Raw genomic sequence first — 25421 nt, forward strand, 5'->3', positions numbered from 1 at the left:
GGATATGGAGACATTTTGAGAGCTAAATAAACAGAAGAACTGGAAGATGGAGAATTACAGGTAGAAAAATGCCAGGGTTCCATTTTGTAACAATTTATGTGGAATATTATAGTTTGATATGAATAATATCACCCCCCTTGGTGATTTTTAGATGTTTCTAAAATTAATTTTTTTCTGTTTTTTTTCTACATAAGCAGTTTCTGTATTTTAGTCAGGTAGTCTGGAACATGTTCAGTCATAGTAATGTTAGCCATGACTTAGAAATCAATTTGAAGCTCATTTTTAGTGTCTTAATTGAATTCTACCCCCTTCTCGTTATGAGTTGTGCTTGCTTTCAAGGTAGGAATAGGGCGCAAAATCTCATTTTAAAAGTTTAATTCTTGTCTCATATTAGGTAAGCCATGCATGAAATACAGTTTCAACCAGGACTCCTATTTATTTTGGGATAGCTCATCACCTTGGCTTTATGGAGATTTGCAACAGGGTAATTGGTATAATTGCTGCTCTCACTGGTGCATAAAAAGCTCTGGAGGCCTGGATGGGTGGTTTTTCAGTGATGCTCTAAAGCCTGGAAGAATTCACTGTAATTGACTGCTGAGTTGATGAGATGGTTTGCCAGCACTCTCGCACATTATGGAATTACTCCCTGATTCCTTCAATGCATGGACTCCAGAGAATAAGTCCATCATCCGGAAAAACTACAAGTGAAAAAAGAGCAAGTGGTTTAATTTAGATTTAGGGTGACCCATATTATAACATTTTTTGTCAGCTTAAAAAAAGCCCTTATCATGTATCCTGAAAGACAGTACCGCACCATTTGCTATTAATCATCTCAGAAGGAGGCAATGCAGTCAGTAATTCGTTCTGTCATCTTGTACATTTCAGACTTTGCTTCCTGGTTTTCAAAGGCTTATTCCTCATTAACAGAGTTCAAAAAGCATTCTACCTCATTTAACTTTAACTACGACCATAAAATGCCACTGCCTGCTGCAGATCTTTAAAGCAAAACATTATTCACAATTTCTTGGAATGTCCATATTTTAATAAGTACAGGTAATCCTCGACTTACAACAGTTTGTTTAGTGACCATTTAAAGTTACAACAGCATTGAAAAAAGTGTCTTATAACCATTTTCATACTTACCATTGTTGCAGCATCCCCATGGTCATGCTATCAAAATTCAGATGCTTGGCAACTGATTCATATTTATGACAGTTGTAATGTCCTGGGGTCTTGTGAACAGCTTTTGAGATGATCTGAAAAGCAAATGGGGAAACCAAATTCACATAACAATAGTGTAATTAACTGAACAACTGCAGTGATTCACTTAACAAATGTCGCTAGAAAGGTTGCAAAATGGAGCAAAACTCACTTAACAGATGTCTCACTTAACAACATAAATTTTGGGTTCATATGTTCATAATAGTTGGGTGTATTTAATAGTTGGGATCCATAAGATCCAATATTGAGAAATATTCTTCCTCTCTCAATAGCCCACTCCCTCCCATCTATTTGGAAAGACTCCCAAAGATGATCTAGAGCAGTGGTTCCCAACCTTTTTTTGGCCATGCCCCATCTAAGCATCTCTAAAATCCTGATCCTCCTCCTCCCCCCCCCCCCCCGTGACATATAATTCTTACTTTACTCAAAAAGTGAACTTTACTCATACGGAGGAAGCCTAAAAGACCATTAACTTGGATTAAACAAGGTTCCAAATTGCCCCCATTAAAAATCAGATTTCTCCTCTGTGGGGCATGGGATGTTGGGAACCTGTGGGACATTGGGAATTACTGATCTAGAGAAGCTTTTGTGGAACACAAATGGGCTCAAAAGTTGCTATCTAAGAAAGGTACTTGAAGCTTCCCTCAGCCAAGTGTCAACATTTAGCCCTGGTATTAATTAATATTTGGCGGGAGACCACCAAAAATCTTGGTACTTGGAAGAGACTAGAAAATCAACAAAGCATCCCAAAAGAAACAGTTGCAAACCATTTTAGTATTGTTGCCAAGAGAACAACATTGAAATGATTGTAAACCCAGCAGGCGTCAGCCTTGATTAAACTGAAAATTTACTTACAGAACAATATTACTTATACATACAGTAAGCAATTTTGAGGTTAGCAGGATTACACCCAGATAAATGAGCAGGGATTTGCAGCCAGATTCCAAGTACAATGGTTTTTCATGGCCTAAATAAAACTAAGCATTTAGAGCAGCTATAAATAATAGCTATTAATTTTGTAAGACGTTGTTTATTAATTACATTTCTAAACTGCCTTGATAGCATATTTCCATGGGCAGTGTACACAATTGTTAAAAAATATACAACATCAAATGCAGTTTTACATTAGCATAGTCTGTTATTATCTAAAAGAAACAATTTAAAGACTAATCCAAACAATTCTACTACACCAGGAAAGTTTCAAATTTGAACATTTAAGTTTTGAACATAAAAAAAAACTATATTGCATTAACAACAATATCTCTGTCTTTTTATCATTTGCAGAAGATAAAAACAATATATGGTCTTGATGTGTAACTATTACAACCTGATAAATGATTGCCATAACTTGAATTAATGTTTCCTCAGAAAATTGATTGTAGTAATACTTAATATAAAAATATGCAAAAATATTTTAAATTTATTGGTCCCATTTTAACATCCTCAGGTAGTTAATTAGATTACATTAAAATATTTAAGCAGACAGAATATCAAATAGACAGTTTATTAATTTACTTATAGCTTTGCTAACATCTGTTTATGTTGCTTTAATATTTCAGTAGCCTGAGTTAACTGGCTACCTGAAGCCATACTTTAGTTATAGTTTACTAAAACAATTCATATTTGTTCAGGTTCACATTGCATACAGAATCATAAATTATGATTTAAAACCATAGTAACTGATTTTACATACACAAAGGCCAATCTGTGGCCAGTTTTAATGTGTTGAGTAGCTGGCTCACAGTAACACAACTTTGTGTTTATTTATTTGAAATTACATTTAGAAGCTCTTCTTAAAAGTTGAACCTTATCATGAAATGTAAGGCATATGCAAGAAGAAAGATACTATCCATTTATAACTTTGGTGCCATGTATATATAGATGTTTATAAGTGATGGTAATTGGAGTCATTTATCAAAAACAAAAGATGGTGCCGCCGACAGAACCGGTTCAGGGGTGTGGCAGACCAAGTTACTACTTACTCATTTGAACCAGTAGGAACCCACCTCTGGGTCAAATGTATGTTTGATAGACAGGCCAAGATTGAAATATTTCCAGAAAACACCAGTCTAGCAATGGTATTTAGAAACGCATTATAAGCATACACTGTACATTTACAATACTGTATTCAATATATTTCTAAGGATCAACAAAGAAACATTGATTTAAAATAGTGTTTCAACAAAGGCATTATCTCTAGGGCATAAGACTCTGTAAAGTGATTTTGAAAGTATATCCTAAGAGGGCATCCATGTAGCCCTATATTTTACTGGAACAATTCACTTGAAAGACCCTAATGTCTGATTAAGCAATAATGTATCATAATAAAGGATTTGCAAAATTCCCTGTAGATGAGGAATTAAGATTTCATCCAGGAAAAATAGATAAAAATATTTAACCATTGTTCCATTTACATTCTGGGACACTTATAATTACTATATTGCTGATTTGAAAAAAAATCATTTGGTTCATAAGGATTCAGAAAAAGATGTAACACCAAAAGTTGTTTGTTTGATTGGCAGGTAGGTAATTATTTATAAATTATAAGTAGTGTTCAATAAGATCAACAATTATTAAAAGAAGAGATTAAACTGACAATTCTTACATGAGTAGCCAGATACCGTTCTACGGGGTTCGTATTAGGAATTGAACTCACAGACCTTTGCACTTGGACGACAATACATTCGCTTTAATTGTTACTTGATTCGGGGAAGTCAGTGGTTTTCAGGAAGAGCTTATATAGATGCTATTAAAATGGTATATACTGTATATCTTCCTTTATGCTCTCAGATATAGATGTTATATGTCTATTCTTATACGTATGTTTATGAAACATAACCTGTTTTGTCTTTCTCTCCTACCCATATGACCTTCGCAGCTGGTGTCCAACATCCTCATCTTCATCTGCACAAACATTGTAGGGGTGTGTACACACTATCCAGCTGAGGTGTCCCAAAGACAGGCCTTTCAGGAAACAAGGGAATGCATTCAAGCTCGCCTACATTCTCAGAGAGAAAATCAGCAACAGGTAAATGATGATAAGAATATATTTAACAATAAAAATGTAAAATTGCTAAAGCCTGTCTCTGACTTTTCAGATTCCATGGACAAAGCCCAATAGATCTTGAAGCTTTAATATCCCTACCAGATTAGAAAAGTCAATTATCTGTGGCCAGTGTAAAACTTGGATTCAACTTTGGGTGAATCCATAAGTAGCAGAGGTGTCAAACTGCAGTGGTGATGGGCATGGCATAGCAATTGAAGTCCCACTCTTCTTGTACATGTATTGGCACACATGTACAAAAATGATGAGACTTCGATTGGGTGAATAACCAAAACATGTTACAGTAATGTGCTGGAAAGCATAACGACCGGCTTCATTACTACTGTAGCATTGCTCAGCCTTCAATGTTGTGGCATCTGTGCTCTCAAACCACCTTGCAAAATTCCAGAAACTTTAACGATCAGTTTTTGTGAGCTGGAACAAACTATCATAGAGCATAAGATGCCACACCAGAACAATTTCATAGGTAAACAAATACTGTGAGCCTTCTAACCTCTCAAGTGTGAGTGTTTTTTCTGTTCTGCTTTCAACAGCCACAGGCTTCTCTAAGCAGCTGTCCGAGCATTTGAAAATAATTCACTTTTTTTTAAATAATTTTTTTATTTTCAAACCCAAACACACAACACATATAACATAAAAGCCTCTTCAACTACATACAGTGTGTCAATTGTTACAAGGTCTTTCTGCGTCCTTCCCATAGTCACTTGAATTTTTATCAAAATTCACATATTGTCAATCAAGATATCTTTGTATACGTTGTTATTATGCTTCCTTTGTTTGATTATCACTATTCTCTCTCCATTTTAGACAAGGTATTCTAAATATATAATCATTAATATTATAATTATTCATTATATCATCTTCAATATATCCAATAATAAGAGTTTTTTTTATCCTATTCTAAGTCATTCTATTATTTTAGCATTGATAACATTCTCTAATAATTTTCAATTCCATGTTTTTCCCCATTAATATCATCAATCTAATATACATGTATACAAATTGTTATAATTATTAAACATCCATTAAGCCTAGCTTTTATTACATCCTTTCAACATAAGGCATATTAAATTTGAAGTAAATTTATATTACATTTTATTACATAATCCTGAAATCACCCAATGATATTATCTCTTTACATTCTATTCTATATAGAATTGTTTATCTTTTATAAAAAGGCTTTTCAACATCAACTCCATAATCCTCACTTACAGTATTGTATAAAATTTCATATTATCAATCTAGTATATATAAATGCTTTGTTATAATCATTAATCATTTATTTGACTATAGCTATTATTACGTTGTACTTAGCACTCAAAATTTAACTACTTTTAACTAAAATTTATTGTGATATTTCATTTCATCATTCTGTATCCTTCCAGAGATAGTGTACTCCAATATCTCTTGTCATTTATAAAGTCTCTATTCTAAGTGTTTTCTTGATAAGTCTTATGTGATTTTCTCTTAAGAACTTGTTGTTCATTGCATGTCTTATAAGGATTCAAAACCCTCTATCTGCTCCTTTTATCAGCTTAACTTTTGTTATCATTAGTGCTTCTGCCGAGATTACTCTCATTATTTCTGCCAAATTTTCTCTCCTTTCTTCATCTATGTTCTGACATCTGAAATGAAGTTCCGGTTCATCAATCTCTCCTTTCCATATTTCACACTTGTCATTTCCCTCCACTCTCAGGTTGCTGTCAGTGTCAACAATTTTCTTATCACTTTCATATTATTATCTCTATTATTTTTCAGCTCTATCCTCAAACTTCATCATTGTCCCCATACTTTCTGTATTTTGATCTATAATTTCAAGTCTCTTTTCAATTCTTTCTGTGATTATTAAAACTTTTTGAATTTCTAAGAAACTTCTTTGCAAAGTTAGTGCCTTTTCTTCTTCACATTGTGCCATTTTCCAGGTTATAAACACTGCCAAAACATCCGAGACTTTTTAGGTTTCAAACAAATTCAGTGGAGTTTTTAAAATCAAAGTTTCTCTTTCCTTCAAAGGAACACCTGTATAAACAAAACGTTTTCCACTGACCCTTTCAGTAAACAAAGCTTATAGTTTTATCAGATATTGCCAAGCCTCTAGCCGCTAGATGGCAGTGTTACCGCTTTTCCATTTGTTTTTACCTCTCTCTGTAAACTCCAAGCTCCGAAAGAGGGGGGGAAAAGTTTAAAAATTACGCTCTGTCCAAGTCTTATGAGAGAGAAACTTCTAATCCACAAATACAAAAAATGGAAAAAGTATAGAGGAAGAAGAAGAAAAAGAGACCAGTCCAGTTTAAAAGTAAGAGGCATTTGTAAAAAGTCCATCCATAAAAAACAAAGTTAAGGTAGAAAAGATAACAATAGTTTTAAACCAGGGTTAATTTGCCGCTTATTTTCTTCTGTCTTCAATTTTATTTTAAACTCCAAGTCTTTTGGGTTTTCCCTTCTCTAGTAATAAAAATTTTTATCGCCATTCTGACACACTTTCTCTCCTATATTGCTTCTGTTTCAGGGGCTTGTCCCAACCTTCTGCCACCATTTTGGCTGCTCTCTTGTAGCTGGCAAAAAGAGCTTTCTCCTGGATCAATCAGGGGCTTTGTGATGCCCCTGAGATCAGCAGGACATGCTCTTCTCTATCACTGTTCCTTCAGAACAGTTTAGGTCCAAAAGGACCATCCAGGAACAGAGATATCGATAACAATCCTGGAGCCCCAAGATTGCATGTCATGTCATTGCGACGTCAAGCACCGCCTCTGAAAGTAATTCACTCTTACAAAGCCAGGGAAGACTATAAAAATGTCAAAACACTTCCAACTAGCAATTTCGGTTTTGAGAAACACTGTTGTTGTTTTTTTAAAAAAAAGTTTTTATTAAACATTATTACCTTTAAAAACAGAAAGAAAAACACAACAGCATAAGAAAAGACAACACATACATAACAATATAAAGTAAATATACAGCCTTTTGTATCGGCATTCATTAGTTATACATTTTTTTAAGAGTAAAACATACAAATACAAATACAATTTTAAACATACAAACCCCCCCCCCCCCCCCGGTGACAGTCATTCACAGCCCAACTTTTTTATTTCCTTCCTCATTGTTAGGTCTCTAAGCCACATCTTCTCATTACAAAGTTCAGGGATCTATTGCAATACCGACGTTCACTTTTAACTTTCCCCATTTTAAGTCCCTGCTGTTCTCCTTGTCGCCCACATATACCATAAGTTCCAGCTAAGATAATGTTCCGTTTCTCCTTTGTCCCTCAGCCAACCCGTCATTCTGTCCATTTCTGCACATTCATAGATCTTTTTAATTATAGCATCTTCCGACGGTATGGTAGTGGATTTCCAAAATTGTGCATAAGTTATTCATGCGGCCACAATTATATGTAGGCTCAAATGCCATATTGAACTGCTTGTTTTCTGGTTTAATGCTTAGTAGAAGGTTCTCGGGTCTCCATTCCATGTTTGCCCCGGTAACCTCTTTTAGCCATTTTTTAATCCTTTTCCAATATTTCGTGGCCTCAGTACAGGACCACCAAATATGGTAGAATGTGCCATCCTTTCTTCCACATTTCCAACACAATGGAGATAACCCAGGGAACATCTTGGCTAACCTCGTTGGGGGAAGTGCCACCTATAAACCATCTTGAATATGTTTTCTTTGAATGCTGTAGATATTGTAAGTTTAATGGACTTACTCCATAGATCCCACCATTTGCCCATTTCAATTTCATAGCCAAAGTTTCTCTCCCATGCTATTAGAAGGCTTTTGTCCATCTCTTCATTAGCATCTTGGCAGGTCAAAAATTGGTAAATCTTCGATAACATTTTCTTGTCTCCACCAAACAAAATCTTATCTAGCCCCTGAGGGTTTGGGTAGATCCCAAAACGTACCTTATCACTTTTAAACCTGTTTCTAACCTGTAAATATTCCCACCATTCCAGATTCCTGCCCTGCTGCTCTAATTCCATCTTTGTTTTCATGTTGCCATCTTCTGTCATGATGTCTTTATATGTTATGTTTCTTGTCCAATTAAATACACTGGGATGCGTTAAGGACTCTAATGGTGCCAACCAGCACGGAACCCTAAGATAGTATTTTTTCCCTCATCTTTTCCCAGACCCCCATCAAAATCTTCCATATAATGTCCCATGAAGTACCTATGGGGGGTGTCTCTTTCTTGCCAGAGGGAGGCATGCCATCCCTGAGGGAGGTCATGTCCCTCTATAGCCAATAGGCGCCTTCTACTCAACATCACCCATCCTTCACCCATGTCATAATTGCTGTATTATAGTATGCTTCCCAGTTGGGTACTCCGAAGCCTCCCAGTTCTCTACGTTTTGCAATATTTGGGCTTTAATTCGTGCTTTCGTGCCTTGCCATATAAATCGAGCCACTATTGTCTCCAAAGATTTTTTAAAAATTTGTCCAATTTAGTTGGTGCCGTTTGAAACAGAAACAAAAATTTTGGTAATACATATGTCCTGACTGTCGCAATCCTGCCCATCAGAGACAGTTGTTTACCACTCCAATTAGTCATATCTTTAGATACCTGCTGTAGCAATTTCATATAGTTATCAACCTTGATAGAGGAACATCTCTCCATGAGCCAAATTCCCAAGTATTGTATTTTATGGGCCATGTTAATCCCTAACAGGCTTTGTACTTCCCTTTTCTGGTTCAGAGTCATATTCTTAATTAACAGTTTTGTCTTCTCTTTGGTTTATACGTAGCCCCGCTATCCTACTGTACTCCTCTATTTTACGTAAAAGTTGTATCCCAAAGCCATAGGATCCTCCAGGGTAAAAACAAGTCATCGGCGAAAGCCTGGACTTTAAATTCCTGAGCTTTAGCTCGTAACCCTTTAATTTGTGTGTCACTCCTCACTATTCTAAGAAGGGGTTCTAATGTGAGGATAAACAGTAGGGGGGATAACGGGCATCCTTGTCTTGTGCCTTTACCAATCTCAATATCACCCCGCCTCTTCTCCATTTACCAATAATGTCGCGGTTTGTCGTACATAACTTGCCCGAATTGCATTTAAGAAGTTTTCTCCAAACTTCATATTTTTTAGTTGTGACAACATAAAGTTCCAATTTACCCGATCAAAGCCTTTTGTGCGTCAAGAAACATAAAGGCCACTTGTTATCCAGCTGAGCTTCATAATATTCTAAGGCATCCAAAAATAATTCTAACATTATCTTTCAAATGCCTTGATGGCAGGAAGCTGTTCTGATCAGGGTGTATAAATTTATTAAGGAAGAAATTTAAGTCTATCTGCCAGTATAGCTGCAAAGATTTTATAATCCACATTCAAAAGTGAAATGGGCCTATAGTTTTTATTTGGGTGCGGTCAGCTCCAGCTTTAGGCAAAAGGTTTATATAGGCCTCAGCCCATGATTTCGGTGCGATAGAATCCGCAAGACAACATTAAATATTACTATCATCTCTTGTCCTAAAGATTTCCAAAAAGATTTATAGATTTCAACTGGCAAACCATCCATGCCAGGAGTTTTTTGTTTTCCATTTTTTGACTGCCTTTTCTAATTCATCTATTGTATCTTTTGGTTCAGTACCCCTTTTGCTTCATTGAGATCTTGGGTAGATTTGCATTGTCTAAAAATTCCTTAATTTGGTCCTCAGAAACTTCTTCCCTACTATATAGTTGCTGAAAAAAACCTTGGATATTTCCTGTTCTCCCCCTTGGTTTCTTACTAATTCCCCTTTACTATCTGCAGTTTGAGCTATACGTCTGCTCTCTCTTTCTTTTCGAAGTCTATAAGAGAGCCAACGACCCGGTTTGTTAGCATGCTCAAAAAAGTTTGGCTTAATCCCCCTAAGTTTCCGAGCGACATCTCCTGGTCTAGAAGAGAGATCCCATGCTTAATTCTAGCCATTTCTCTTCTTTTTCCTATCATCAGTGGGTTCTGTTGCAAGGCTTTTTCTACCATCTCCAGTTTAGCTACCCATTTTGCCATCTCTTCTAATTTTTTCCTGTGTGTGGCCTGGTGTATATTTAATAGCTAGGCCTCTCATATAAGCCTTGGCCGTATCCCAAAGTATTTGTGGAGTTACTCCTTTCCTATTTTCTTCAAAAAAAAACCTCATTTCCCTTTTAAAACATTTGCTGAAATTCTTGTTCTTTCACCATCTCTGTATTCATCATCCACCCTTCTCTTCCTCCCCTGCCTTACTCCTTTCCCACACCAATAAGAGTGGATTATGATCGGCCCAGGTATTAACCTCAATTGCTGCTTCCTTAATCAAGTCCCCAATTTCTGGTGTCAACCAGGCCATGTCGATCCTAGAACAGGATTGATGTCTATGTGAAAAGAAAGTAAATTGTTGTTTCTGTGGGTGGAGTTCACGCCATACATCCTTTAATTCATATTCCTCCCTTATGTCTTCAAAGGTTTGGGGAGAACTCTCCTCCTTTCTCTTAATTTCCCCCCCTTTTGGATGTTTCCTGGGTTATAATCCATTGTCCTATCTGCCACCGCGTTATAATCACCCACCACACATATGTGGTCATAGCCTAACTCTGCAATTTTTAGATGCAACTTCTAAAGAAAGTACTTTGGTTGTCATTCGGTGCGTATATGGCCACCAGCAAGATTTATATCAACCAAATTTCAATTCAACCATTAAAGTCTACCCTCCCCATCAGTATACACCAATTTAGAATCGATATGGTCTTTAACATACAACACAATGCCCCTTTTCTTTTCAATCTGCTAAACTTGTATACATTATACCCAGCCGGGGGTAATACAACACATTTTGCTGGTGGTTCACTATATGTACTTCTTGCAGGCATGTCAAATCACAATTCTTTTTCCGTAGAGCGTTCAGTATTTTATTTCTCTTTCTTAGTGAATTCAAACCATTTATATTTAAAGAAATTAAGCAGAGTTCATCCGCCATGTTTATTTGTTTAAGGCTTTGGCTTTTGTTGTCTGCCTCGTTGCGGTCTCTCATCTCTGCTTTGTTTCTCATTTCCCCCTTTCTCATCTCCCAGGACACTATTCTTTCGCTCCTCTCCTCGGCTCTTGTTATCCAATTCTCCATTGTTATTCTGAGTTCCCCTCTTCAACTGGCTTTCCATAAAGTCTTGTGCATCTTGCAGTGATTCAATCCGAACCTCTGGCCTTGCCAGAGAAAAGATATCCCTTCTGGGAAAAGCCACCTATACATCACCTGAAGTTTCCTCAATTGTGTTGTTAGGGTCCTGATATTTCTGCCCTCCTTCCCTCACTCTTCTTGGTATGTGTTTTAGTACTATGACCATTTCCCCGCATACATGGTATTCTGGTCACGTGCCTTCTGGTAATTTCTTCTCTCAGAGATCGTTAGTAAACCTCACGTGCACTTCACGTGGCAGTTTCTGTCTCCTAGTATAGGAAGTATAGACTCTATATACATCATCGATGTCACTCGGTATCGACAACTTATCTTTCTGGGCGATCCCTGCTATCATCTCCACCATAATTCCTTCAGTTTCCTCCCCTCTTTCCTCTGGAATATTTTGAAATCTGAGAAAGAAGGCTCACTTTTCTAATTCCAACATAGCAATCTCATCTTCCAACCTTCTATTAATATGTAGCTGCCTCATCTCCCACCTCGCCATATTCTCTTCAATTTCCTTCATTTTTACTCCTAAATCTTGAATTTGACCCTCCTGTTTCTCCATTTTGCCCAGATCTCCTTTTGCTGTGAATACGCTGTTTCATTCACCCCTCATGTCTCCCATTTCATTTTAATGTCGGCCAGGGATTTTTTCGGTGATCTCGTGATTCCTAGCCATATTATTTTGTATCGATAGCAAAGTTGTCTGTATATTTTGCAATGTGGGTGCCTTCTCTACCCCAGCCATATTGTCTAAAGTTCTGTGTGTTATTGGAGGGGTTGTAGATGGGGACGGCTGAGTAGGTAATGCCGAGGTTTTTTTTTCCCCCCCTTTGCCCAGCTCATATCAATTAAGTTAGAATATTCCACTGCTTCATAAGCTATCTGCTACCAGTTTAAACAATGTTCCAACTTACTTTGCTGCTATCTATAAGGAAAAATATATAGAATATAGTCCCATAGAGGAGCTCTAAAAAAAGTACAGGAGGGGGCTCATATCAGGGAAGAAAGGAAAGAAGCAGGTGGGAAATACATCAACACAAAAAAAAAATCAAACCTCAAAGAGAAGAGAATAAAAAAGAAGAAAAGTTCAGCTCAAAGTATTCCCCTTTCAAGTGTCCAACTCCAGCTCCAAAAGAAAAAAAGAGAAAACAATGCGCACAGTAGATATAATATTGACTGTCTCAAGTGGAGCCTTAAACCTCCTATAGCACACAAAAGTTTTCCAAAAATCTTGGGAGCAGGCAGAGCAAGTCCGCTGATTACTATCAGCTATGCCTCAGGGGTAAAAAACTTCCCTCTTCTCTGTTTCCACCACCGGTTTCCACAACTCTTTATGATGTAAATCCTCTTCAATTGTTAATTCATTTGCTCCTGTTTGTCTTAATTGCCGCTAAAAGTCCATCAAAGAGGAAAAAAAAGATTGCCAGAGATGCAGTAACCAAATAGTAAATCCAACTTACTCTTCAAAAAATTAGGGCGTCCAGATTCACACCAAAAATCCTACGCCAACAAAAGTGCTGTGTCATGGCTTTGGGACAGCCATGCGTCCCTCTTCAGACGTCTGGGATCAGGGCTGAGCCTCTGTCTTGCTGAGGAGATCGCACTTCCCCCCGCCTGCAGAGAAGCACCTCTGTTCTTCGCTGAGTCCCTCCGAGACCAGCAACGACTGCTCTTTATGCCGCCAGACCCCTGGTTGTCAGCTAGGCTTCAGAGCTATCTCCAAGCCTGCCACCATAGCCAATGATGTCACTGGAAGTCGAGAAACACTGTTAAGAAATGCTAGGCATACAGAACTGTTGAAATCAAGGCAAAATCCCGAGAACTAGGAAAAAGTGGTCAGATCTGCAAAATTACTACAGACAAGCTACTGTGAGGTTTAGTTGACACTAAAAAAGAGCTATCCATGGATCTGCAATACAGTTTTCCTTACAAAACACTGAACTGTTTAGTGATTTTGTCCTTGTGTGCCCAAAGTGTGTGCGTACCAGCACACGCAGGCATGCCAACACCCATAATGCAATGTGCACATGACCCCCCATATGCCCCATTTTTGGGCCTAGCAGACTTCCCTGGAGCCTCCTGGGACCAAAAATGGGGCATGGAGGCCCCCCATGCTCCCTCCTGCCCCCCGTGCTTGTGCACATGACTCCCACATGTGCGGCAGAGACCCGAAAATCAGTTGGCCAGTGGGAGGCATGCATGCATGCGTGATGGAGATGAGCTGGGGTGATGGCTTGTATGCTGACAGAGAGTGTCCGTGTGCCCCTGTGACATGTGTGCCCTAGGTTCGCCATCATGGGTAGAGAGTTGACAAAAGGAAACCTTTCCATTTATCTCATCACAAAACCCCTTATTTAAATCATACAAAAGAAAATCTTGATAAACCTGAAATATTTTAGAAAAAAATGCTTTGAACTTATGAAACAAAATTGAGTTTGTCCACAGCTATATAAGATGCATTTGACGAAAAAACGGATGGTACATTTCAAAGACAGTAAACCTTTCAGTTATGAAAAGGTGGTTGTTTGAGGGGGGCTCTGTTATATTGTGCAGTGTTTTGGCAGACATTGGCACAGGAAATATTGGAAGAAAACATGGTTTCAATGATGGTTTGGAGTCAAATTATCATTGTGTCCCAGAGGTAAAGACCCCACAGTCAGTGAAGAAACTGAATTGAAAAGAGATTGGATATTTCAATAAGCAACAATCCAAAATGCACTTTCCAATCAAATATGAAGTCCTTAGAGAAAAGAAAGATAATGACTTTCACAATTCCCAGAATTGAGCATTCTTGAAAAGATGCATGCAAGAACACCAGGAAATGATACTAAGCTTGCAAGGCAGAGTTGGGGGACAACTTGCAAGGGAGAGTGGAAAAAGCTTTCAAAATCAAGAACATAAAAATTTCAAGCTGGCGAAAAAAAACACTGTTATTTTGGAAGCTGTTATGCCTGCCAAACGAGCCTCATGAAATACTGACTCTAAGGGTGCTGAAACTTTTGAGCCTGCCATATTTGCTATTTTTACTTAATTCCGTAAACAATGCATATACATATATCAATATCCAGATTTGTAGACATTTGCTGCATTTAACTTTGAGGAGGTTGTGACAGTTTCTGTTCACCTATTGGAACATAAAATTTCACGAAGAGTGCCTACAATTTTGAAGGTGACTATATATTACAGCAGCGGCCCCCAGTCTTTGGGCATCACGAGAAAGGTCTTTCATGGACTGGAGGGGATGTACTTTTGTGTGCTGCCTGCATCCCATGGATGGTGCTTCACTTGCTTGCGCGGCCTGGTTTCTTTCATGCTGCAGCCCAGTGCCAGTCCATGGACCGGGCGTTGGGGACCTCTGTGTTAGAGCATACAAAGAAAAGATTCAAGACGTGGACCCAAGTCCCTGATGGCGAAGCTATGACACGTGTGTCACAGGGTGGCATACAGAGCCCTCTCTGAGGGCACACCAGCCATCGCCCCAGCCCAGCTCCACTGCGCACATCTCCTGCTTGCCAGCTGAACTTTGCACCCCGCAAGGGGCGGGATTAGGTGTGTGGGGTGCTCGTATTGAATTTTGGGGGCTCGCACAATGCCCCCGTGCCCTATTTTGGCTTCCAGGTTGGTGCAGAAGGCCTTCCAGGTCCAAAATGAGGCACAGGGGGGCATGCATGTACGGGATTGTGCACACATGTGCAGGGGGCTGGGCACATTTAATTCGGGTGCAGGCATGCGTGTGCACTGTCATGTGCACACACGCACACTTTTGACACGTGACAACAAAAAGGTTAGCCATCACTGACCTAAGTAATGACTTGTTTTCTCTGTTATAATACTTTTACTTATCTTCTTATGGCTATATAGACAAATCTTGCAAATATAAGTTGAATTCCACAACTGAGTTGGGGACTATGAACAGCTGGCCATCCAAACTGTAATTGGAGGAAATCCCTTTCTCTATGCCATCTCTGATTTGCTTATTGACTAAGTGGAACAGAATCATAGATGGCTTGATAAGAGCAGGCTTTATTGGAAATACGTATGGTTCTGTGTTTCCATCACAAAATAGCAGTTTAATTTGCGAGCATGATCTTCAAAGAGAGACATGTTTGTGTTGTAAATTGAAGCCAGAGCAAGTGTTTTAATTGGTTTATCTGTCTGATTCCACAGAGCGTCTCCTGCTTTCTGTACTGCCTCGCCATGTTGCCATGGAGATGAAAGCTGACATTAATGCCAAAAAAGAAGATATGATGTTTCATAAAATTTATATCCAGAAACATGACAATGTCAGGTATGTGCAGAGGGAAAGGAGTGGGATGCACCCATAATTCAGCATAGCAGTTTTGTAAAAAGGAAGGAAATGGGGAGACATACATGTCCTCTGCTGAGTTTTTGTATTCCCATCCCAGAGGTGTACAGCTCTTCACACATTAAGAGTATCTGCTTGTGGTGTTTGAATGGCATGCTAGTGTCAAAGTAGATAAAGGAAGGATCAAACATAAGCACATGAAATATATTGAATGTGGTTGTTTCCTATTTGTTTGATATTTTCCATCTTCTCCCACATTAAACATTACAAGTTGGTTAGGAATTTTAAAAGGATTTTGGATAGCCACATCCAAGACTTTGGAGGACTATCTGTGGCCGTGGCACTTTAGGTTACATATTCCCAGGCTACACTTCTTTATTCCAAAGTAGGAAGTAGGCACACTGTTTCAAGAGTTCCTTTTTGTTTCATACATCTTGTCAATTCAGAACACCTAGATATCTCTTGCATGGAAAAATTGCATGGGAAGACCAGAGCAATATTGGTTAGTTTTCTTCAAATATAATATTACTCCATGAATTATGGTTTCCAAACCACAGTTGGCTGCATTCATACAATACAGTTTATTAAACTAAAACTGAACTGACCCATAAACCTCTGGCTTTGATAGCTTGGAGTTAACTGAATTGGTATTGTATTTACTAGTTTCTCTTTCCCTAATTCATGGACTGGAGCAATAGCAGTAGACTTATATACCGCTTCATAGGCCTTTCAGGCCTCTCTAAGCGGTTTACAGAGAGTCAGCATATTGCCCCCAACAATCTGGGTCCTCATTTACCCACCTCGGAAGGATGGAAGGCTGAGTCAACCCTGAGCCGGTGAGATTTGAACCGCTGACCTGCTGATCTAGCAGTAGCCTGCAGTGCTGCATTTAACCACTGCGCCACCTTGGCTCTTGGCGAAATTGGAGAAATTGGAGGAAGGGCAGGGGCACTGGGGAAACAGAATTTTTGTTGCTATCAATTTTATGTAAACACACAGGAGCAGGGTGTGCATATTTCATATAGCTACATTTGGGTGGCTTATAGACATTTATTTATCTTACACATTGACCAGCAAAATCTGAGATTTTAGGAAGTGAAATGCTGAGGGATTTCTCTATGAAAGAAGTGGAAAGGGAAAATCTGACTCTATAGCTAGCTTTACTTTTAAGGCTTGAATCAGTTGTGGGTTCCAGATCCCGTTGCAACCAGTACAGTGCAACGGGACCCAGTGTCCACCACGTGAACATGCGCAGCGCATGGGCACATGTGTGCAGCATGTGCACACACCTGCACATGCATTCTTACCTCTTGCAATGCCTCTGTGATGCTCCAGCTGCTCGGTGGAGCGTCGTGCAGGCGCCATGCACTCCATGCGCGTATACAGAAATGTTGAAGAGCTCAAATACAGGTAAAGAGCTTGGGCGGGTGGGTAGCTCTCCAGAGCACCGTACCAGAACGGTACCCGGTGCTCCGGCCAGGCACCGGTACACTGTACCGGGGCATACCGCCTGCAATCCACCACTGCTTTGAATCTCCTTGACTTGGGTGGTAAGCAGGAGATATTTTTCTTCCTTAGCAAGCAGTGATTGTATCCTTTATCCATCTGAGTATCTTAATTTGTAAAACGCTAAAACTAGAATGTTTGGTTTTAACTGGCCAGATTCCAAAGAGGCAGATGAAGAAGTTCTGTACCAGCACACAAATAGAAATGCTTGAATTTACTGTTTAGTCTCATCAAACGTCTGAAAAGAAATCAGCTGAAGTCAAAATAGCACAGCGTGGCTCATCAATGTGTTACTGTTTACGCTTTTGAATTAGAAATAGCTGCCCTAATTGATGTGGTTAATGCCAGATTGGCAACTGTTTGGGACTTTTATGCTGGATTCTAAATTAGACCACCAACATCAGAACCTTTAGACAGCACCATCACTGTCTTTAAATCATATTTATGGGTGCCAGAGAAGCAAACAACTGTTTTTAAAAGGGGGAACTGGCTGAAAAGCAGGGAGATGAGTGCATGGTTGTTCATAGGCCATTAGAAACAAAAATAGCTGAGAAAGACAATATAAGCCAGATCAAAGGCTTCAATACACATTGATGAAATCATTTATTATATTTAGATAATTGTGCTAACAATAAAACAATAGCTCTTACAAAATGCTTGACTTGCAACCATCCAAAGATAAAATTTACAACTCAAATAAAGGATGTGTGGTGGTGGTGGTGGTGGTGGGGTATACACACACACACACACACACATATAAAGTATGTATATATACTTTATACACACGCGCGCGCACATACACGTATATAAAGTATATACACTTTATATACATATAAAGTATGTGTATATACTTTATACACACCACACACACATACACACACACAAACACACTATTCTTGCGCACAGTGTGCTTATCTTAGTCTACATATGCAGATCTGCATGTGACCAATTGCTTTTGGTGACTAAGAGGCAGTCAAGGATATAAGTGGAAAATCTGAATTTCATCCTCCTCCTCTTAGAGGCTTTTATGTAACCCAAAGAATAAATATGGGCTTTTAAGAACTTCCAATTTCAGTAGGTTTCATTGCAGCGAGGTATAAATGATTCTTCACAAATTAAGTTTATCCAGTACAAACAAAACTGTTGATATATGGTCACCCTATGCAAATAATGGAGGTTATGTGATTTTTAATACATCATTCAGTACTTTAAGTAAGCTTAGGTCGAAGTAGCTCACCTAGCTTAGATTCAAACACCCTAATAAATTATTCGATGCTCACTTTACTTTTTTGCAGAAGAAAAGGTTTTAGTTTTTTATTTAGAGGAAAACTTTGAATTATTAGAGTAGTAACTTTTCATTAGTTTGAAAAAAGGTACCATCTTGAGCAAATGTCCAGAAGCCAGATACATATCTGCCCAAATATATGTCAGTTCTTTTTTCTGTGAAATCATTGTAATTTGTTTCAAATTCTGAACTTTGGGAAGAGAATGACAAGTTAAATATGTGCATTTAGTTTTCATGGCAATGCTGTGAAACCCATGTCTGTATGATGAATTGTCCTGGCACATAACATTCCAAAACAAATGTGACATAAAGATTGGACTCTCTGCTCTGGACATCCATAGTGCTGCTCCAGTTTTGCTTTCCTCAGACATAATTCCACCACCTCTTCTCTGAGTTACCAAATGAAGTAATTAAAATGTCTGTATGGAAAGGCATTTTTGGAGGAAACTTGATAGAACACAGTGTAAGTGTCTCTGCCCACTGATTCTATTTAACAGGGCTTCCTATGAAGAAGTAGAACAAGAGCAAAACCAGTGTAGGAATTCTGGGCTGAATCCAACCATAGGTGAGGGGACATAAGTGTACATCACAACCTCATGTTGTTCACTATTCAATGAAACATCCCTTTTTGGGTGTCAGTTATCTTAACTCTGCTGATTAAGGTGCCTGAAGGAGGATTCCAGCACTAAACTTAAAATTCCAGACAGATTCAAAAAGGAAGTTAAAGGAACCTTAACATTTTTATAATGATGGCCATTCTACAGCAGCAATGTGTTGTTGGAGATGTAATTATGACCTTACATTGTAGGGAGCATAGCTTATCTGGTAGTTTTTGCTGAAATCACTGGTTCTGCTCCTTATTTCCCCATTAGAGGGATGGAGGAAAACAGTGAACAGTTTTGAGAGAAAATTGCTTAAAAGGGTACCTGCACCTAACAGCAATCTTTATAATAGATTTGAAAGTAGCTTTAGAAGTACAGTATATTAAAAGAAGATGAGGAATCATCTACTATTAAGGGAAATATTTTTAGAGTATTGCTGGTGCCAAAGTTTTTCTTCCCGAGTTTACATAACTTTATAGAAAGCATTTATGAACAGAAAGATCATTTGTGAAGAAGCGTGACATATCTTCGCAGGGAAACAAAATGAAGTTTCTCTTGAAAAAATACCAACTGACTGCCCTTCAACCAGCCTTGTGAAGAAAAGGGCATTGGCCCATTGTGATTTCCTAAGAACTGAGCATAGTATAAGTCTAATGATGGCAAACCTTTTCGGCAACAAGTACCGAAACTGGAACACGCCTGCACACACTGGTGTCCCAAAACTGGAAGACCAGCTGGCCGGTGTGCATGTGTGCAGTGGCCAGCTGGTCTTTTGGTTTCTGGCGCATGCATGCGCACTGGCCACCTGGTCTTTGTGCATGCTGGAGCACCAGAAACTGGAAGACCAGCTGGCAACGGCACACATGCCCATAGAGAGGGCTCTGTGTGCCACCTCTGGCGCACGTACCATAGGTTTGCCATCACAGGTATAATCTGTTGGTGATCTGTGTGCATTCAAAAGTGCATGAGAGAAAATCGCAATCATATATTTCAAAAAATAAAATGAAAAAATTACAAGAATGGATGAATTGTTATCCTAATTGTCTTCTATTCATCTACAAGTATCGATTCTCCCCTAGAATTGGAAATATATCCAAACAGAGTAATCTATTTAAATTAATGAGTTGCATATTATTCTTGACAGACTTAAGTTTCAATCATTTCAATGAATACACAGGTAGCCCTCACTTAACAACTGCAGTTAGCACTCCATCACTAAGCAACACAGTTGTTAAATAAAAACTCACTTAACCACACCCAACTTATGGCATAAATTCCACTACAATTGTTAACCAAATCACTTATGATCATTAACTTCATGTGACTGCAGTTTGCAACTTACTGCCAGCTTCTTCATCGACTTTGATTATCAGAAACCAATTGTGCAGGTTGCAAATGGCAATCACATGACCTTGGGACTCCGCAGTTGTCGTAAATGTGCATCAGTTGCCAAGAGTCCAAATCTTGATTATATGACCATGGAATGCTGTGATTATTGTAAGTTCAAGTACTTTTTAAAGTGTTGTTGTAAGTTCAACTAGCAGCTAAATAGAGCATTTATTAACTGAAGACTACCTGTATTCTAAATATGACTAAGTCTTGATCCAATCCAAACCTATAAATATAGATTTAAGAAGATTCATTAAGTTTTGGACCTTTTACCCAAAGAAGACTGTATTCCTATAATGTAGCCCCACAATCCTCTTGGCTGGATCTTATCACCTCACTTAAAAGATCTAAGAATCACCAATAGCCATTCCAACATCCTGTGGACATGCCAGAGTGAACCTATCCAAGTAATAGAGGCATGTGTTTTGATAAGACAGACCTAGTCCCAATATCAATATCCAAACTGAACTTTATCTTCCACAAACATGCCTCTTTAGAGAAGAATGTTGGAATTTCTTCTTTGTATGTATTGTTGAGGCATTGGATATTTGAGCATTTTGTCTTTTCCATGATTTTACTTCTAATAAACTTTCCACCTTGTAGTGAGATGGGTGGCATGGATGGATGGATGGATGGATGGATGGATGGATGGATGGACGGACAGATAGACAGGAGATGGGAGGAGAGAAGAGAAGAAAAGAAAAAAGGGGGAAAAGAAAAAAACAGAAAGGAATGGTTATAAGATTTTCAAGCAAGCAAGGGAATAAATAAGATGTCTAAATCCTTCAAGTAAGCAAGGGACAATTGTATGTTCCAGAAAGTAATAAATGTTGGGTCAAAATAAAGATAGCATCACCAAGTGCAAAGTGATGATATCATCAGAGCTAGATGGTCTTACTGCAATCTAATAGCGTTTAAAGAAGGCTCTGTGAATTTAATTTGCACTTGCTGTCCCTCAGAACCTCTGGTGTAGTGGTTAAAGTATCAGGCTAGAAACTGGGAGATTTTGAGTTCTAGCCCTGCCTTGGGCGCAAAGCCAGGTGGGGGACCTTAGACCAGTCACTTTCCTCTCAGCACTAGAAAGGTGGCAGTGACAAACGACTTCTGAAAAACCTTGCCAAGAAAAATTGCAAAGCAGGGACGAGTCCAGGCAGTTTCTGAGAATCAGACACAATTGAACAGAAGGAAAAAAAAAAACCACTGTCCTTCACACAATATCCCTCATCCATAATGTTCTGTGAAGTTTATGAATGTCACAATAATAAGTGTAACTATTAATAATAAACATAAAATAAGTAGATAAAAGGTGGTAATACTGGAAAATGAGAGATTGGATTATTGCATTTATATGCCGCCCTTTTCCCCGAAGGGGACTCATGTCTGTTTCTATTATGCCAACATAAGTTTTCCCAGATGGTGAATCAATATGTTGTCTCTTGCTGTGTGGCATAGATCTTCTGACCCAGTAATATGACATTGGAAGCATACCAATGATTGCCATGGTTCTTATATATTTAATAATAATAATAATTTTAAAAGGCTGGTGGGGGTAAGTAGCAAGACAAAAAAATATTGGGATGACTGAACTGAAGAATTAGAAATGACAAGCTATGAACAAAAGAAATAATCAGTTAACAAGAGGATTGGTATTATGCCAATCAGAGTTGCTTTATTTTTTAAGTGATCACTGCTGCAGAAATAAAGGTGCTATGGCTTTCACTGATATGGCCATAAGAAAGCTCTTCTTTCACTTCTACCTGTAAATTAACTATGAATGGTAGCAAAGAATTGTTGGGTGTGTGGTGGTAGTGGTGGGGAGAATTTGTCAGATTGAGTTATTAAGATTCAGAAGGGGCTCCTCCTGGCTCCAGAATAATTTCAGTTGAAAAAGGACAGCAGAATTTGGTAAATTTTGAAGACTTTTAAATGTCAAATGTTCTTCTCGAAGAAATGAATCAAATCAAATGTGAGCAGATTTATTTCAAAAGCTTATATTTTGAAATAATTTGTTTCTAAGCAGATACTTGCATAAAGGAACCAACAAAATTAAATCCTAAATCAGTATGACATTTTGAGTGGAAAGAATATCTGTGTTATTCCATAAAATTCCCTTAGGCTCAAATTCAGAAGGTCTCAAGATAAACCTTATATTCTGATCTTATATCTTCTGCAACCATAGAGAACAGAATATGTATTTCTTACCCTTGTAAACTTTTCATGTCTTTCTTATATGATAATTTAATGTGTGAATCAGCTCTTCAGACACTCAGAAAACCTATTATGAATATCAGGCATCATTATAATTCTACAACTAAATTAAATTATATTTTGCCCTCTTTGAGTCGCCTCATGTGGTACCCTGCACCATCTTACAAGAATGGCTATGGAGGAGAACAAGTTCATAATGCACACCCTTACAGTCTGATTAACATATTAACCATCAAGAAAAGAGTGGCTTTGGAGTTGGCAGGTTTAGGGGCATCCTTAAAATAGTAAAGCAGGAGCACTTTTTGCAATTGTTTTGAAGAGTATAGGCTGTACTTGGTCCAGAGTGGGTTCCTACTGATTTGGACCGGTTCGACTGAATAGGTAGTAACTCAGCCGACCACGCCCCCGAACTGGTTCTATTGGTAGCACCTATGTCAGTGTCATCTTATTGTTGTTTTTTATCTACTGTGCATGCATGCATAGCGCGCGGGCTCCCCCAAAGCACATCCCTGAGCGAACTGGCAGTAGGAGAAGCTGGAATCCACCCCTGACTTGGTCCACCATTACTTGAAAGGGAAGTTGAACTCAATAACAACTGCTTCTTTGAGCCAGATAAGAGAAAAGTTTCTGCTAGGATCCTCCTAGGTGACCTTAGATAAGGTGGAGTTCCTCCTGTCCTTGGAGTCCTTTGTTAAGATGACATTTGTCATGGCATTTTGGCATTTTTCTTGTTGAAATCACTCTGGCTGGCAAGAACCGTTTGACAATATCAGTTGCAACATTTAAGACAACCTTCTGTCCTTGGAGATTCCAGAGTAAGTGGCTGGCCTGGAGGTGACCTTTCAGGCTTGGTCTGGAAATAGAAGTGAGGCCTGGATAAAGAACATATATTTTCCCTTGAATCTTAATTATGAGCAGCATCTTGGATCTGTGGCTGAACTTTTTAGCCTCTGCATTCATCATTCTCCTTCTTCCTGATACAAATGATCTGAAATATAGAGTACTTGTGTAATAGCAGAGGTGGTATTCAGAAGGTTCTGACCAGTTCTGGAGAACTGGTAGTGGAAATTTTGAGTAGTTCAGAGAACCAGTAAATACCACCTGCCCCATCTATTCTCTGCCTCCCGAATCCCAGCTGATCGGGAGGGAATGGAGATTTTACAGTATCCTTCCCTGCCATGCCCACCAAGCCACACCCACCAAGCCATGCCCACAGAACCGGTAGTAAAAAAATTTGAATCCCACCACTGTGTAATACAGTCCCTAGTATGAAACCCTAGTGCAAAATCAAAACTGAATTCTGTTTACCACTTGTTGAGAAAAAAAATGGAAAATAAAGGTGTGGGAAGTTGTTGCCTATTTTTGTCTTCTCCCCGCCCCCCCTTCCCCCCAGTTCCTTTAACATTGAGCACCTAAGGTCCTATTCTTGTTTTTGTTTGTTTGATTGATTTTATATCCACAGCTCTTCCAAGGATTCAAGCCACCCAATCTGGAAGCCCCTGCTTTGTTTAAAAGTCTTTTTTTAGTTTCTGCTGCAGGGGTTTAAAAAAAGGAGAGCAGAAACTGCTGACGCTATTCCTGTCAGGACTAGGAATAAGAAAGTTGTAAGGTGCTTCCACAATACTCCGCTGCTTTTAACTAAGGCTGAATCGGCAGTGTTCCCCGGCACTTTAAATAAAGCTCTTAGCTTTAGTATGTCAATTGGTTTCTATTTTTGTTCAGGGTATTATTGGGGAAACTAGGCCAGTTATTTAGTCTGAATTATTTGCTCTGTGGCACTCTTTCTTTCCTTGAAGTGATGTTCCTTTGCTCCTTTGCACAGTATTTCGGTTACGTTTTATTTGAATGGGACAGGTGATGTTTGGCAAAATCTGGTTTCAATAGGATTTGATAGAATCAGACTTTTAGATGATGAACTTATTTAAGAGCTAATATCTTATTTCTCAGAACTGACAGAATAGGAAGTCAGTTTTTTTTTTTCCAGCGTGTTGTTCTGGCAAAAAACAAGATCAGCCACATAGGAATTGAGAAATGACAACAACCATTACCCTTGTGAGAATGTCAAACTTGGTTAAATCAGACTAAAGCCAATCAAATACCTGGGAAGCCCACAAGCGAGGCATATCTTCTCATTTCCCCCAACAATTCTGAACATACCAGTATAATCAGTTTTGTCTAGTAAAGGGATGGCGAATCTTTTTGGCCCCAACAGCCTCGTGCTCGTCGGGTTCATGTTCCAGAAAAAACCAAATTTCCGGGTTCTAGCTCACATGCGCACAGCGGTTTTTGGCACTGCCGCATGCGCAAAGGACAGCTAATCGTCGTGTGTACATGCCAGAAAACCCAAAAGACAAACAGGCAAGGCCGTGTGTGCTGGGCAACATGGCTTTGCGTGCCACTTTGGGCACAAATGAGCTAGGTTTGCCATCATGAGTCTAGTGGTTAAAGCACCAGGCCAAAAAGCAGAAGACTGTAAGTTCAAAACCAACCTTAGCCATGAAAGTCAGCTGGGTGATGTTGGGGCAATCACTCGCTCTCAGCTCAATTCGCCTCAGAGGCTTGCTATTGTGTGGAAAATAGAAGGAAAAAGGTGCATTGGATATATTTGGCACCTTGAGCTATTTGTAAATATAATAAAGGCAGGATACAAATAAATAATTAAATAACTGACAGCCACACACTAGTATAACTGATAGTTAATCACTTTGA

General features: G+C 38.8%; 1 protein-coding gene across 1 annotated transcript in view; it reads left to right on the top strand.

The window, feature by feature from the left end:
- Window positions 1-25421, top strand: part of ADCY5 (adenylate cyclase 5) — a 290915-nt gene that overhangs the window by 198839 nt on the left and 66655 nt on the right. Inside the window, 3 exon segments of the mRNA XM_032226514.1 lie at window positions 4100-4249; window position 6658; window positions 15584-15704. Coding sequence (XP_032082405.1) covers window positions 4100-4249; window position 6658; window positions 15584-15704 — 272 coding nt within the window.

The sequence above is a fragment of the Thamnophis elegans genome, chromosome 1, assembly GCF_009769535.1.
Source record: "Thamnophis elegans isolate rThaEle1 chromosome 1, rThaEle1.pri, whole genome shotgun sequence".
Classification (NCBI taxonomy): domain Eukaryota; kingdom Metazoa; phylum Chordata; class Lepidosauria; order Squamata; family Colubridae; genus Thamnophis; species Thamnophis elegans.